Source organism: Macrobrachium rosenbergii, chromosome 13, assembly GCF_040412425.1.
Source record: "Macrobrachium rosenbergii isolate ZJJX-2024 chromosome 13, ASM4041242v1, whole genome shotgun sequence".
NCBI classification, from domain to species: domain Eukaryota; kingdom Metazoa; phylum Arthropoda; class Malacostraca; order Decapoda; family Palaemonidae; genus Macrobrachium; species Macrobrachium rosenbergii.
This window is the reverse complement of record NC_089753.1, coordinates 35,350,550-35,366,663: the sequence shown is the minus strand read 5'-3', so window position 1 is coordinate 35,366,663 and position 16,114 is coordinate 35,350,550. Positions and strand designations below refer to the sequence as shown.

General features: G+C 42.1%; 1 protein-coding gene across 5 annotated transcripts in view; it reads left to right on the top strand.

Moving 5' to 3' along the window:
* The first annotated feature begins 1,041 nt into the window (after nt 1-1,041).
* The window catches only part of LOC136845173 (zinc finger and BTB domain-containing protein 14-like), a 33,371-nt gene continuing 18,298 nt past the window's right edge, over nt 1,042-16,114 (top strand). Inside the window, exons 1-2 of one of the 5 annotated variants that reach the window (XM_067115140.1) lie at nt 1,042-1,225; nt 10,812-11,032. In XM_067115140.1, coding sequence (XP_066971241.1) covers nt 11,026-11,032 — 7 coding nt within the window. In that variant the 5' untranslated portion in view covers nt 1,042-1,225; nt 10,812-11,025. Of the gene's footprint in view, nt 1,226-1,511; nt 1,848-10,811; nt 11,033-16,114 lie in introns of those variants that run through there. The other 4 variants (XM_067115143.1, XM_067115141.1, XM_067115144.1 and 1 more) reach the window with 4 other exon arrangements.

Below are 16,114 nucleotides of genomic sequence, written 5' to 3'. Positions count from 1 at the left end.
ATATTTACAAACATCCTTAGACATCGATTTCTAAAAAAATAAAAGAAATAAATATGACACTTGGGAAAGGAGAGAAAACAAGCTAGAGAAATATCAGAGAAGCTATTTCTCTTCTAAGCTTAGAGTCAAATCACCCAAGAAAAAAGTTCCACTACTATGTCAAACGTAAGAGTATTTCTCAAACCAAGGAAGTTATGGCCTGATAACGCAAGAAATGCACATGGACGAGACAAGGATTAGGTCTAAGTTTGGTTTTAAGGTATTTGGCAAGTTGATGTAAAACTCACCTTCTCTACGGAGTGTTGTTCCCTCTCGATCATTTGGTTGCGCGGCGTATCACAACACAGGACTGCAATTACTGAACTGAAAAGACTCAAGTTTCATGCATTGTTTGTTTTAGTTTAGCAGACCAACTTTACATATTTTGTTTGTGATGAAAAACTGAGATTATTATTATATAATAACGCTGATTTTCTACTAAGAGACAGGACGCACAATTTTATCGGAAACAAAGGCTAACATGTTCTGAAGAAATTCACGACAGTACTCGAATACTGTGTGCAATCATAGATTATGCCGCTTTTCACACACGCGCACAAACATACACACAGAGAGAGAGAGAGAGAGAGAGAGAGAGAGAGAGAGAGAGAGAGAGAGAGAGAGAGAGAGAGAGAGAGAGAGAGAGAGAGAGAAATTCTTGGCCAAACTTAACAAATGATAAACGTACAGATATTTAAATGTGCGGCTGGCAATACAATTGTTTGTAGTTATCCACGGGCTTTTATTGGATAACGTATCATTGACGTCATATGGTAAGGCTCTTGTTTAGGTCCCAAGTATGTGGTTTCTTGTAGATGAAACTGTGCATGATGCTTAATAATTCTGGTAAGTTTGATATGATTTTGTGAGAGTTGTAGTTAATATAAGGATTTAATATTTTTAAGACGAAAATGACACGAATTTTTAAGTTAGACCGACGATTTTATTTTAAAAAAGGGGAAAGTACAGGACGAGTCAAAAGCGTGCGAAGAGAGCGGAACCAACTCTTGCACGTAGGGCGAGGACAAGCAACATCCTGTGCAGCGGCCAGGAACTCGATCCAAACCCTATATTGCGGTCAAGTAGCCAGACAGACAGACGGGCGTTCCGAGCAGAATCCGACTCAGTTGAACCCCTTTTTCCTCCGTATTTGTGTTACGTAACTTTGGCAAGCTGTTCTTCGTAGGTAGGTACACTCCTGCGGGAGCCGCGCGCCCCGCTCACCCCGAATTCCGCCGCCGTTAGAGCGTGACAGAGGCTGGTTCTGGTCAGCCTAATTTTAGGTTAGGTCACTTTAAGATGGGAAGTCTCCGAGGTCAGCCGATTTTGGGACGCCCGATTTTGTCGTCGCCCCCGTCGCTCCCGGGGCGTTTTCGCGGGCGCGGCGTCCCCTTGGGGAGCTCGTGACGGAGGGGGTTGACCGTAATGGGCGGTGTGTGTCGTGGGATGCGGGAGATGAGGCTGCGATGATCAATCTCCGACCGAAGGCAGCGCTTTTTCGGGGGGGGGTTTAACCTCGGCCCCTCTCTCGCGATTTGGCGGGTTTTTACGAGGCCGTAGCGGCTCGCCGGGTGACGTTTGGTATTTTAGTGATTGAAGATGTTATTTATCCGTTTGCAATTGAGCCGAATGAGCGATTGCATCCCAGAGTCGGTCCTCCTTTCGGATAGTTTTCGTAGATTAGATCACCGTAGGCCTAACTGTCGAGTGGTGTCAAGTGGGCGTTTTTAGGGCGGCTTTGTCGAGGAGGCTTCGTTTAACCCCGAATGTCAGTGTTAGAATGATGGGACGGTCAGCTGTCGCCAAAGGTAAGCTTTGTCGTGTCGCATATTAGGCCAGGGTGAAGCCCCAGGTCATGTTAGGTCACGTCCATCCCAGACCTGGTTTGTGTTGGCTTGGCGTAGCTTAGGCCTAGTGGTTTAGGTGTTAAAATAGGTCTTATAAGAATTTAAGTGGGAAAAGTAGGTTTTATGACTCAGTTGAGTCATCCTACAGTTCAGGGGTCCAAATTCATTGCTCTGTGTGTGTTCAAGATTTCTTTCCTATTGTCAATTGCTTTGAGACCTGCAAACAGAAGTATATATTCTAACAGAAAATAAAAAGCTGTTTATCGGCCGACAGAAGCAGAGATTTACGATTTTCTCAAAATTCTTTGGGTCCGTGTCCCCCCAAGACTGTTTTTGTTGATTTATGTCGCCCCCTTTAATCCCCCTTTTTTTTTTACATTCTGTACTTCTGTAAGCTGATAAACTGCTCATTTTTTCATTGTTATCCATAATTCAATAAATATATGATAAATCTGTGCACTGATCTTGACTTTATGGAATGCAGTGAATTTGGACCCCTAAAGACCCCCTAAATTGTAGGAGTACCCTTAATTACTCAAGAGCTACTGTTTGTGGAAGATAATTACAATTTATATTGCTTAAATGAATTATGACCTGTTGCCTGGGCCTAGGCTAAGCCTCTTAACCTTCTCCACTCGACAGACCTTGCCTAACCGTTTAGCCTGTCTACTACTAGGCCTATTATTTCCGAGATGTGGAGATTTTAAATTTTTATTTTAGGCTGGAAAGCAATTTGGGTAAAATTTTATAAGGTGCCGATATAAAATAATACCACGTAACCAAGCCGTGTTAACTGGTTAACTGGGGCCGGTATTGCCTTACTTTATAGCATAAGCCATAATTTGATGAAGAGACCTTTTCAAAAATGTAGGTTACAATTTCATTTTGTGTGAGCTATTGGCAACTTATAAAATAATACCGCAGTTTGTAGGAAAGTAAAGCATAGGAGATACAGCTTAGGCTTAGAGCTAGCATAAGACACCCATTTTCAACCTAGTAGTGAACATAAGCAAGGCTAACAGCAAAAAATATGTGCAACTGACCAAATTGGTAAAACTGCAGAAAACTACTGTGCTCGTGTATCCTAATTCGGTACCCACCTGTTCACTTGCAAAATGGATGGTAAACTTTACTTTAGTTGCACCGCCTGACGCCTGCTAGTCACTGACCTGTCAGGATCTGGCATTATAGGAAAGGTTATGTCTATTTATGAATGAGGAACCTGTCCCAGTCGACGACTGACGGGAATCAGTCCGTGCAACTAAAATAAAGTTTTACCAAATGGATGCTGTGTTTAGTACCAGGCCTTCTGGAGTTGAACATAAAAAACTAAATGACGATAAATGTGGTTAACGTAAATGAAAGACATTAACACAGAATATTGTAAATATTCTAGTCGGTGACTGGCAAGAAACGGGCCGGGCCAGTACCGTAGTAGTCTGCAGCTTCACCTAATTAGGCTGTCGTGCACTAGTGAATGTAAGCCTAGTGTAGGCCTCTTCAGTGGAAAATGTAATCCCACAGAATGCTAACAACTCTCGTGGAACAGTTCTTCTGGTCTGTCTTGCGAGTTGGTGGCTTGACGAGTGATTTTTGTCCGTGTTTGTTTCTTGGAGCATCATCTGATGGGCAAATAGGCTATTTTTGTGAAGTACTGTGATTGACTAATTTCAGTTTTACATGTGGAATCTGCAGTCGTGCTGTGCAAGTTGCATTAACTTTTTAGTTGCTTTTGCTAAGACAGATTCTAAACGGTATGTTTTATGAGAGATTGCCAATTCATCTGGTACACTGATATTAGTCTAGGGACTGGTAGTCCTCCAGTATAATTGACGTCTAATGTTGAGTAATGCAGGTAAGTTATCATATCCTGCATCACTCTGCATCCTCATTTTGATCCAGAAATTGCTGTCATTCAGTTCTTATATTTGCCAGTTGCTATGTATTTTTTTTTTTTGCATATCATTTGTTGAGTTATTGTGATCTTATGTTATTTTTCAAAATTTATTTGTTTTAGTGCATGGATAGATTTTTGAGATTTTGAATATTTATGGAACAGAAATGAGATGTGCTATTTATTTTGGTAATTGTATGATTTCATCTTCTTTTAATTCTGGAAATGAGCCCTTTATATTTTGTTCAAATATGTTAATCAGATCAATTGGTTTTTTTATTAAGGTTGAACCAGATTATTATGAGTGATACATTGTTATGTAAGGTTATTCCTAGGGGATTCAGTCTGAAACTTGGTAACAAGGTAGTTAATTGGTGGTAGGCTGTTGAGTGGGGGAACCCCCAACCCACTTGCTGTGATCAGGCACTATTATTTTTCTTTTTTGCCCTTGTTAAGATTGGACATCTTGTAATGGTGTTCCTTGACTGCTTAGAAGTTAAAACCTTTGCATGTTTCTTGTAGCCCATGTATGGTGTGTAATTTAAGGTTTTGTAATGAAAGAGAAGAAAACAGAACAGTGAATGTTTGCAAAAGGAGTTAAGTTGTGTAATTACTTTGTGCTTTCTGTTTGTGGAACTCCACCAATTTTGTGCTACTTGCCTGGGAAGTTCTTATACCTTCATATTCAATAGGGGTTAGTGCTGTCAGTGCACCTCATGCGGTGCACTGTAGGCATTACTTGAGGTTCTCTGCAGTGTCCGTTCGGCCCCTAGCTGCAATCCCTTTCATTTCTTTTATTGTACCTCCTTTCATATTCTCTTCTTTCCATCTTACTTTCTACCCTCTCCTAACAATTGATTCATAGTGCAACTTCGAGGTTTTCTTCCTGTTGCACCTTTCAGACTTTTACTATCAATTTCTGTTTCAGCTCTGAATGACCTCATTGGTCCCAGTGCTTGGTCTTTGGCGTAAATTCTGTATCCAATTCAATTGCACCTCCATATTACTCTTCTAGTAATGTTTTAGCCAGTCCCTTTGCAGTAGAAGAGGTTTGTCATGGTGCTGAGTGAGGCCACAAAGTGTTTGGCATGCACTGTCATCTGGGGAAACACTCCACTGAACCTTTCTGGCTCCTGCTTCCTGGACTGCTCTACCCTCCTCCCTGCTGCCTTCATGTGCGCTCTTGCTTGGTCCAGAGTAGATACTCTCAGGAAGGTGGGCAGCCTGCATGCTCTCTCCTTTAGAGGCAAACAAGTCCGCAGTCATAGTTCTCCCCATGGAAAGCCCATGCACATGCCTCACCACTTTCTACCCCTACTACGTTGGCTGCTCCTAGGTTGCCCACTTTATTGGAGTACATGCAGAAGATGTGTCCTTATAATCAGTATCTCAGGGAGCCCATCACTTGCTACAGTCCTTGAACACATAACTACAGCCATTTCATTGCCAAAGGACTCTTCTGCTGCTGCATTGGTTCCTTTTCCTGTTCAGGAGCTAAGTGTAGTTGAGACCCTGGAGTGGTCATTGTGCTAGTAGGAGAAACCCCCAGTGTATTGATCATGGCACATATTTTATTGATATTGATGATCTTTGCCTCAACTAGCTCTTCTGCACTGTTTGAGGAAAGCAGGACCCGTGGATGGAGTAAGGTAAAGAAGTGTAGGCACATTTCTACTTTGTCCTCTTCTCCACTTATCACACTTAACAAGCTCTTCCACCTTGTTGTCTTCTACTCTTTCTTCCTCATGCAGGAAGACGAAGAAGAAGACTTTTCACATGAGGTTCTGTAGGATTGTGAGTAAGAACATTCCATCTTCATGGGTTATTGGTAGTGTCCATTCGCCTCGGGTGAGACATCTGTTATAGGTAGGGTTGATATGGGGTTCTTGAGCATACCCGGAATCTTAGGTCTTCCTTTGTTTCCCTAGAAGCATGCGGTGTAGAGTTTGCACTAACCCTGCACTCAGTGCTTGCAGTCATGCAGTAAAGTGACAGTCTGTGAGACAGGTTGCCACTGTACCATACCCAGTGGTACTGTGACAACCTGTGTTGTTGTGATTGTCCAATACCATGGCTAGTGTCTGGTCCATCCAGAACCCCCAGTGTGTGTGTGTGTGCAAGATAGTGCATATGCTTGCTCATCTGTAGCTTCAGCTAGTTTAGTGTTGGTTATTCATATTCATAGGAAGGCCTGCAGGAGGAATGAATTCTCTTTGAAACTTGACTGTTCAAGTTATCCTAGTTGTATGGTTTGATGATAGGTGTCTTTTGTCTTGAGAAGGCTTGGCCTGGTGTCTTGTTCTCTTCCGTACACAAGTTTCAACTGAGAGTAGTACTTGCTGCAGAATGGTCAGATTTTAGGAACCACCTTAATCTTTCTGAAGGGTAAGATAGAGAAAGTGAGGGAAATCAGGCTTACTGACGGTTGGGACTCTTGATCCAACTTACTGACTTATTTAAGTCCTCCAGGACAGTAAAGGGAACTGTGGCCAAGCCTTTAAGGGCAGCTGTGCCTTTTGTGTTAAGTGTTGGTAGTGGCCTCCTCTCCATAAGATCAAGATAAGGAACCCAAACTTCTTCCTTGAGGAAGAGCCAGGAGCCTTCTCAGCCCTTTCTTCCTCCTGTTCCAGCTGTGGTTAGAAAGGGTGGTAAAGGGGAGAAGGGAGGGAGGCATTGAGGTATGAAGTCCCTCGCTCCAGCTGCCAAGAGTAAGAGGGTTTGTGTTATGTCTTTGGGCAATGGCAGATACAGGGGCCAGAGCCTGAGGTAGTCTGTGTCCTTTTGGATGGTTATAGACTACCTTTCAAGGACCAAAGCCATTCGTTATTGTTTGTTGGTACTATTCTTGATCTACCTTCCAGGATCTCTAAAAAGTGCCCAGTCAGCCAAGGTGAAGGGGATTTTGGAATATGGGCTGTAAGTTGTATTTAATGGCTCTCTTATTTTCTACAGTTGTCTCTTCTGAATGGAACGGAACACTGTACACAACTGGCAGTTAGAGACCAGTCATTGGTTTTTCTCCTTAGATGGAGTTTGCCCCATAGACCTGTTTCAAGATGGAAACAATACATTCTTTGTTGGATTCCATCAATGAGGGCAGCTTCACATGGTTTATTGATCTGAGTACTTCCAGGTGCTTATCCATCAGTCCTCCAGAAAGTACCTCTACTTTGCCTGTGGTGAGATTGGTCCAAAGCTCTGTGCTTTAGAATGACAATAGCCTGCTAGATATTCATGTGAGTGTTCACCCTTTTGTCAGCTTGGGTCCATTCTCAAGGTATATGCTTGCTAGTAATAATCTGGATAATTGATTAGCTTTTGGTATCCTTTGAGGCACTGTTGCTCTGAAATGAGATTGCCTCCTCACATTTTGTCACCACTTTGGGATTGTGATAAACTGGGTGAAGTTGGGGTTCATGCCCAAGTTGAAGGCAAAGTACCTGGGCATGCTAATAGATGTGGCATTAATGAGAGTCTACCAGACTCTCACTTAAGTTGGCTCAGGGAGGTTCCAGTGACATTCATGTTGTGACAGGAATAACTAGGTTGACTTTTGCTTGTACAGTAGTCCTCGTTCAGTTGCCGTCTTTTGAGAAGCTCATTGTGTAAGGGTGCCTCCACTTTCTCCCGCTTCAGTGGCAACAGGTTAGTCTCAAGTGACCGTCCGCTTCCCTTCCAGCTTGTGCCCTTGAACAAGGTAGTAAGGGAGTGCTTTGCCTGGTGGCTGGATGGCAGGAACCTTTTAGTGGGAGTTTCCTTGAGTTTCCTTGAACTCTCCCTATGTGAATATGCTTCTGTTCTCAAAGGAGGGGTTAGGTGCACACCTGAGTGGTCTCTTAGGTTCAGGTGTGTGGACAGAGGACAAGTTTCATCTGCATAACATCTTGGAAATGCAAGCAATGCTATTAGTCCGGCAAACATTCTGAGATGGTGCAGTGGGTCATTCTGTAATGGATTATGCTAACGAACAGGTTGGTATGTTATCTCTTCACTTCTTGTAAGTTAGTGGAGCAGATACATGAGTGTGTGGTTTGCCACATTGTTGATCTGTCAGCCAGGTGCATTCTGGGCTGGAGGAATGCTTTGGTAGACCAGCTCAGCTGCCCTGGAGAGGTAGTAGGGACAAAATGGCTCTTACATCCTTGAGTGTGGAGAAACTTTTCAAGCCCTGGGTAACACTGGTGATTTAATTGTTCACAACAGGGCTAAGTAATAAGCTCCGGGCATTCTACTTCCAAATGCTAGATCTTTTGGCATGCCTGGAGGACACATTCTAGCACCTGTGGGACACTGGACACTTAAGCTTTTAATCTGTGTAGTCAGATCTGTCAAGTTATTGATCACCATGGGCTCAGAATTACTTGTAGCTACTTATTGGCTCCTAGCAGAGTGGTTTCTGATATGCTGGCTCTCTTGGTCAAGGTACTCGGAAAGATTTCCTGGTGGCCCACTTTCCTTAGCCAGCCATGCATTCAGATGCACCATTGGTTGGTACAGGCCCTCCAGTTTCATACATGGAGGTCATATAGCAACTATGGTGAGAGAGGGGCTTTTCTTGTAGGACTGCGTTTTAGATGTTTGGGTATTCTCAGAGACTGAAGGAGATGGGTCATTGCTGTATTGAGCTGTCTATGCTCAGGAGGAGTTTCAAAAGTTATTGCCCGGAAGATTTGGTTTCCTGAGTGGAATGTGACTCTGATCCTTTGCACCATAACTTAGACACTTGGGAAGGCCGCAAAGAAACAAATTGGCAAGTTACATCTTTCCTGTCATGTCAGGCACTCGGAGAGTTGGAAGCCTTTCTCATTCTTGTTTATACCTGAGCTTATGGCAGAAACTCAGAACCCATCAGTTCCTGATGAGATTTTAGAGGGTTGTAATTCCCTCTCTCCATGACTTTGTTGGTGGTGAAATGTACAAGATGCTTTTGTGCCCAGTGCAAGTTTTAAGTCACTCCTAAGAGGGACCAGCAGATACAAAGAAGTGTCATTGAACACTTTATTTCTGACTGTTTGCTGTAAAAAAAAAACTGACTTATGACTTCAAGAGAAGTGGACAGCTGTACAGTTCAGGCAAGTGTTCATGATTTCAGGTAATGAGGGCAGGTTTGGACAGAAAAGCATGTTGCCTAAGGTAATTGGAGGGCATGAGGCTGGATGTTGAATGGTTGATTGACTGAGTCCCTTCTTCTTTCTTCCTTCCTCTGTGAGGGAGCAGCTCAGGCCGAGTACATCCTCAACCGGGTATACATGCCAGAGCCTTTTGCCAAAAGGAAAAGTTCTTGATGATGATAGGTGAGTGGGTCTGAATGGGTCCCTCCTTCATGCCCACTCATAACCAGTTAACTACATGATACCAAGTTTCAGTGACTGATTCCAGCTCCTGCTGGTTTGTAAGGCTAGGAAAAATACAAATGACTAAAGAATGTGGGATGTTTAGTGGTTGTAATAATACAGGGCATGGTGCAAGAGTTGATTTTCATTATAACAACTTCGAGATAACAGGCAGGATCCAGGGATTTGAGTTACAGGAGGAAACATCATTCAGCTTTACAAAATGATAGGAATAAAGTTACAGCTTTAACGGGGCAGTCAAATAAGGAGCCATACATATGGATCATGTTGAGTAGATATTAGAAGAGGTTATGGTTGGGATGGGTTTATGGTTTGGGCATGCAGCTCAAGGTACAGGTCATGCTTGTAAATGTAACTCACTAGAAACAATTGAGAACAATGGTACAAGTTAATTTACAACCATCAATTACAGTACTGTACCTGAAATTCAGTACCAAAGTACATATAAAACTGGAAGCGTAGTGCCAGCTGAATGAAAGCTGTTTTAGTTAAAGGAAGAAATAGTGCAGTGATTTCAGTAGGTATCTTTACTATCTCTAAAAAGGCAGCAAAACCCTCTAGCTGGCTAAGATGACAGAAACCTTAGCTAAGGAAATTGGCTATACAGTAAATATTATGTATTGCACAATAAGGAGACTTAAATAAATGAAAGTGAAAGCTGTGTGATGTTTGGGTCCCAATGCTTGGGATATTTCCCCAAATTCCATACATCCTTCCATATGTGCCTGTGTTGAACTACCAGTTCCTGCTAATCTTTCTGCTGCAGGAGGCTTGTGTGTCTTGGATTTTGTTTTTCCCATGAAATGGTCTCTATTTTAAGGAATGGGTTTGTGGTTAAAAAAAAAAAAAGCAAGATTAAGAAAATAGGAAATTTCTGATGAAAGGCATTCAGAACCATGGTTACAGCCAAGTTGAACTTTTGCTATTAATGTTTGTGTAGCAAAGCATTATTAATCATTGAAGGTACGAGGGAAGATAAGAGCCTGTGCTAGCACAAAGCCAGCTTAATCTAAAATGAATGAACAAAGGAAGTTAAATGAAAGCATGTGGCTTGGTCACTTTATTGTAGTTCAACTATTTCCAGTAGACCTTGGCAGTGATTGCAATATGTGGAAGAGGTGTTACTATCTTTATTCTCCCTTTTATTGGAGTATATCAGAGTAAAATTTCTTGTGTGGTTAAATTGTCATTGATACATTTTAATTTTTGCCAGTCAGTTTTAGGTAAAAATAATCAGTTACATGGGTGAGAGGGTGGATTGTTTTCAGATAATGTGCTTTTAGGTAATGTACTTTTACTGAGTTGAGTACACTTGAGAAGGCTAAGGTTGAAGATATTCATAGAGGGAATTAGGGATTTGGTAGTGTTAATGAAATGAGCTTGAAGACAGAAGTACAGCTCGCAATGCTTGAAATGAGTTTTTTTTTTTTTTTTTTTTTTTTACCAAATTTCATACTATTGAAACCTTATATTTCAGTGGGGGAGGTTCTTTGGTTAATGGAAAAAGACCATATGGTTTTTGCAGTTGTAGGAACTTTTAGGAAAACTGTAGGCTGTAATGGAGACATCTTCCATGTTTGAGGAATATGACAAATCAGTTGCATGTATTAAAAAATTAAATTTTTGAAGAACAGATCTGTACAAATCATCACCTTTATTTTTTATTTTTTTTATTAGATGTTGTAAGTCTAAAGCCTGGTTCTGACGATACGGATTTTTACTCTGGATTTACCATAGTGACGTGAGGAGAACTAGTGACATCATTGTTTTCTTTATGTGCTGCCTTCACCATGTACTGGGGTCTGCTCATACTCCCTTACCATTCATCAGATCTCTCCGCCTTGTTCCTGTAAATTCTGTTTGAAGATAAAATTAAGTTTTAGCTGAACGTATGGAAGGTATGTACTATGTTATGTCTGTATTTTTGACACTTTATGACAGTATCCTCTAGTGTCAGGTTTTAATTTTTTGTGCTCACTTGTCTTCAGGTATTTTGTTATATGGAATTACTAACCCTTGTTGTTCCAATGGGAATACAAATCTATGCTTTTTATGTAGGAGTATTCCTCAGCATAAGCTGGAATCAGTCTTAGAAACTTGGTAGTAAGGCTAGTTAAATGAAGTAGGCAGGTAAGTTTGGGGAACCCCCCACAGAACTTCCAGAAGTGAGAAGGGACCTTCTGTGGTGGTTTGCTGACGAAAACTTGACTATATGAGTGGCTCTTAGAGGATCTTCTGATGTTGGGAGTCTGGAGTCTTCAGGACAAGCAACTGAACATCATTGTTCTGGAGCTGAAAGCAGCCTTCCTGGCTCTTCAGGAGTTTCAGGAGAGGGTGTCAGGGCATTCCTTAGTTCTGACGTCGGATAACACTATGGTGGTCACTCACATAAACAAACGGAGGCCTAGTCTCTTGCCAACTTCACTCCATGATGGTACTCCTTCACCAGTGGGTGATAGACCAATCAGTAGACCTCTTGGCCAGGTATATCCCGGACAAGAGGAATGTGGTGGCTGACAAACGGAGTCGTCAGGGTCAGGTCCTGGGGACAGAGTGGTCCTTACATCAGGAGATAGCAGACAGGCTTTCTTCTTTGAGGAAGGCCAGTGATAGATGTGTTTGCAACAAGGTTCAAGAGTAAGCTAGAGGTGTTCTGTTCAGTTGTCCCAGACCCTGTCGCTGTGGTGGAGGATGCCCAACAATATCCTTAGGACAACCTGGAAGTTTACGCCTTCCCTCCCTTTTGCCTGATCCATCAGGTCTTGAACAGGGTAATGATTTGCTGGAAACTCAGGATGACCCTTGTAGCTCCCTGGTGCCTCATGCAGAATGGTTCCCCGATCTACTAGTCCTGCTGTCAGCAGTTTTCAGAGAGATACCTCCATGGCACAGCCGCCTCTGCCAGCCTCGTGTCGAGAGATATCTCCAGTTGGTAGGGTCCCTATCTCTTCATGGCTGGAGAGATACAGTATCTCCTGTGAGTGAGAGGCTTTTCTCGCAGAGCAGCGACAGAGATGTCTGGCTGTCTCAGAAAATCTTCCTCAGCCGTGTACCAGGGAAAATGGGCCATCTACTATGATTGGTGTCATTTAAAGGGTCTCTCTCCAGTCGTAACTTCTGTTCAGCAAATAGGAGACTTCCTAGTTTTTCTCTGGAAGGAGGAAAGTCTATGTGTCTGCCATCAAAGGCTGCAGAGCTGCTTTGGGTTTGGTTCTATGCCTAAGAGATGTAGACCTGTCTTCTTTATGGGAAATCTCAATGCTACTCAAAAGCTTTGAGCAGTCTTGTTCTCCCAGAGAACTTAAACCTCCTAATTGGGATCTGACCCTGGTGCTATGTGGTCTCACTCGAGCCCCATGTGAACTGTTACAACGGTCATCTGACAGAGACTTGACCCTTAAAACGGTCTTCTTACTGGTTTTAGTTTCATCGAAGAGAGTGGGCGAACGCCAAGGTCTCTCTTCTAATGTTAAACACATGAGGGGTTGGGGGTCCATAACCTTCGAATTTGTCCCAGAATTTGTAGCTAAGACTCAAAATCCTTCGGTTCATGATGACAGATTTGAATCGTTTTCCATCCCTTCCTTGGGAGATTTTGTTGATAATGACCCAGACAAATTACTCTTATTTCCTGTCAGGGCTCTGCGTGGCTACCTAAAACGGATTTGTCACCTCAGGCCGGGGTGTTGAAGACTTTTTGTAAGCTCAGGCCGAATCAAGAAAGAAGTGTCTAAGAATACCATCTCCTTCTGGCTCTGTGAGGTTATCAGACATGCTTATAGCTCTTCTTCAACCTTGGATTCTAACACAGTGTGCGCAAGAGCACTTGATGTTGGGTTTAGGCCCTTCATTAGCTTTTAAACAGAACTTATCAGTTCATAGGATTTGGAAGGCTGGTGCTTGGCTTTGTCAAACCACCTTCACTTCCTTCTATCTTTGGGATGTTGCTTAAAGGTCCTTGGACACTTTTTCCTTGGGTAAGGTAGTGGCTGCTCAACAAATTGTGTAGCTCATCCAGTGCCCCTAGCGGGACAGTTTGTATCTTACGTGAGATGATTGTATGAAAGTGAGTGTGAATGAGATGACTGGTCTTTTTTCCTTTCCCTTCTCTGCTTCTTCTCTACCCACAGGCAGTAGGAAGGTTTATCCATCATGAGCTGGAACTGGTTAGATTCAGGTGAGTGAGTGGCCTTTCTTTTTGAGAAAGTTTATTCATACACGAATATTTCCTTGCAGAAGCTAGTCTTTCCTCTCTCTGACAAGGGAAGAATGGAATGGTAACAAACAGATTGTTGGCTAATGTAGGTTTGTTGTTTGAACAGATATAGCTCTTTAATTTCCACTTATGCAAGTTCCTCCACATGGTGTATTATCCCAGGAGTCTGACCATTTGATAAACTTTTTATCTTATGAGTCAGAGGCATGTATCCCCTTCCTCTGCTGCAGCCTACCCAGGAAATGAGACCAGATGTGCTGAACCTTCAGTTGTTTCAAGACTTTCCTTTCCTCCCACCAAAGGTGAGGTTATCCTTGTGTTAAGACCTTGGTTTGTTCCGCATATGAACAGATGTCAAATTTTTAATTAAATTGTTTTTTTTTTTTTTTTTTATAGCTAACAAACCTACGGTCTTAACATACATTGCTCAGCTCTTGCCACCCCTCAGAGTGATTCCCTGGGCTGGAAGAAACTGGTGCATAACAGCACTTTCTCTCTCTCTCATCTGATTGACGGAACCCCATTGCCACCAATACTACCCTTTTCTACAATTTTTTATGTTTTTTACCAGTGTCCAGCTGGCACTAGAAGATTTTATCCTCAAATTAAGACCATAGGTTTGTTAGCTATGAAAAATACAAATTAATAAAAAATTTTTCCTTTTTTGGTTATCTTGCTGTGGCATATTGTATTGTTCATGCTGACAGCCTGTCCTTTCAGTGTACTGTATGTGTGGAGATTGCATGTTTTCTTGTGAGAAATGGATGTGTCAGAGAAAGCTGAAGAACCGGGACAAGTGGATGGTTGCTTTTGTACTCTGAATACCTACTGTGGGTAGCTACTGTTAATTTTTTCTGCAGGAGTATGACCAACAGTCCTAGTTTGCCTTGTGAGCAGTGTCTGATGTTTCATTCTGAGGAAAAGGTTTGACAAGAAATGTAGAGAGGCTAAGAAGTATTCATTGGTGTAGCTGATGGGAAATACTCTTCTTTTTATATGTCCAAATCTTTTTGACAGCTCTGTCCTGGAGTATACTACCTGCCCTCTTGCCCCTTTTATGAATTTCCTCTGCCTTGGGACAAGAGGGGTGCATTTCTGAAGGTGGGTAACCATCTTGCACTCTCCTGTAGTGACAAGCCAAGTGCGTGTGTTAGGCTCTCTCCAAGTGATACCCTGATGCTTATGCTTGAGCTCATCTTCGGGTGTGTTGAGACAAGACTGTCCTTCAGACTGCTGTGGTCACAGCTTGGCCACACTGTTTTGGTTTTGGAGAATGGTCTTATCTTGTGATCAGAAGGGTCCTTGTTGTCCAGCAGATTGAGCAAGCTCCTCTCTACCTTTGACGTGACAGAGGAACTTCTATATGCCTGAGAATGCTGAGTCTATTCCCCTACAGGTGGACTTAACAGTGCAGATTGATCAGCTAGCTCTTTTGGTTGAGGTGCCAATAGAAATTCACCTTTGGCCTACCCTTCTTTATCAGGCAGATAACTTGAGGTACCATTATTTGGGACTGTATTATATTTTTGGTCAGGGACAGTTCCCCAAACAACTACATCTGATTCTCACACTGAAAGTTCACTTTTATTTGGAAGCGGTGACTTGCAGTGTATGTAAATATGAAGATATGTATGTGTACGTACTTAGGAACAGTTGATGAAAATACCACATTTTCTTCTAAATTTATGTAACTAAAATCAACATCAAATTAAACATTTGAGTTACTAAGTACTTAACTAAAATCAACATATAATTAAACATTTGAGTTACTGAGTAATGTATCTAACTCAGTAATTGCTCTTCACAAAACATTCTGACAAGTGTACTCACTGACTGCACTTAATCTTTCTTTTACTCATTTTGATATTCTAGATACAATAATTACTTGAAAAAAACATCATTTGAATCCTATCAAAACTATATAATAATATACGTTAGAACATCCATGGCCAATGTAAAATACATGAGAACACTCGATAGTAATGAATGGCCTTTTACTATTTTTCCGTGTATTTAGTACCATGTTTCATTTGACCATTAAGGTTAAGTCAAAATACCATACCTTTTTTACTTCTTTTTTACCAACAAAAAACAGGCGGCTGATGAAGAGGCATACAGTATCCAAGCACAGCTCCAGGGCACAGCAGAGGTGCTCCTCAGGAGACATTAAAATGTAGTTTAATCAGATCAACAGCTAAGTTACAAGCAAGCATGCTTCAGCATGAAAAATTTCAGTGAGATTGTCTCTCAATATAACATAGTAGTTCACTGATGTCCCCCTTAAAGAGAATGGGATACAGACTGTCAACTGGACAGTTTAGTCTTCAAAGGCAGTCTCAGCTAGAAAAGAAGAGTTAAACAAGTGTAAGACCCTCAACCATTATGGTTGGAGATTATTCAGCTCCTCATACAAGAGAGATTTTTCTGCCAGATGGCTGGTTACTTCTGGAGTGTCTTAGCCAATATGTACCAGGGAAAGAATGTAGCCTGCAATTGATGTCATAGACTTGGTATCTCCCCAGAGTTCTCTGTCCACCTTCAAGCTTCCTTCAGTCTCCTGAGTGAAAGGCTGTTGTTCTGCCTTTAGCTAGGTCTTATAGCTGTAGGACATGGACCTCTCTTCCTTGGTAGAATTGTCTATTTGTGAAGAGTCGAACAATCTTGCTGTGGGAGCTTTGGCCTCCAGACTGTACCTGATTATCATTCTTCACAGCGTAACTCAGCCACTGTAGAGCCATTAATAGAGACCTTGGAGGAAGATCTT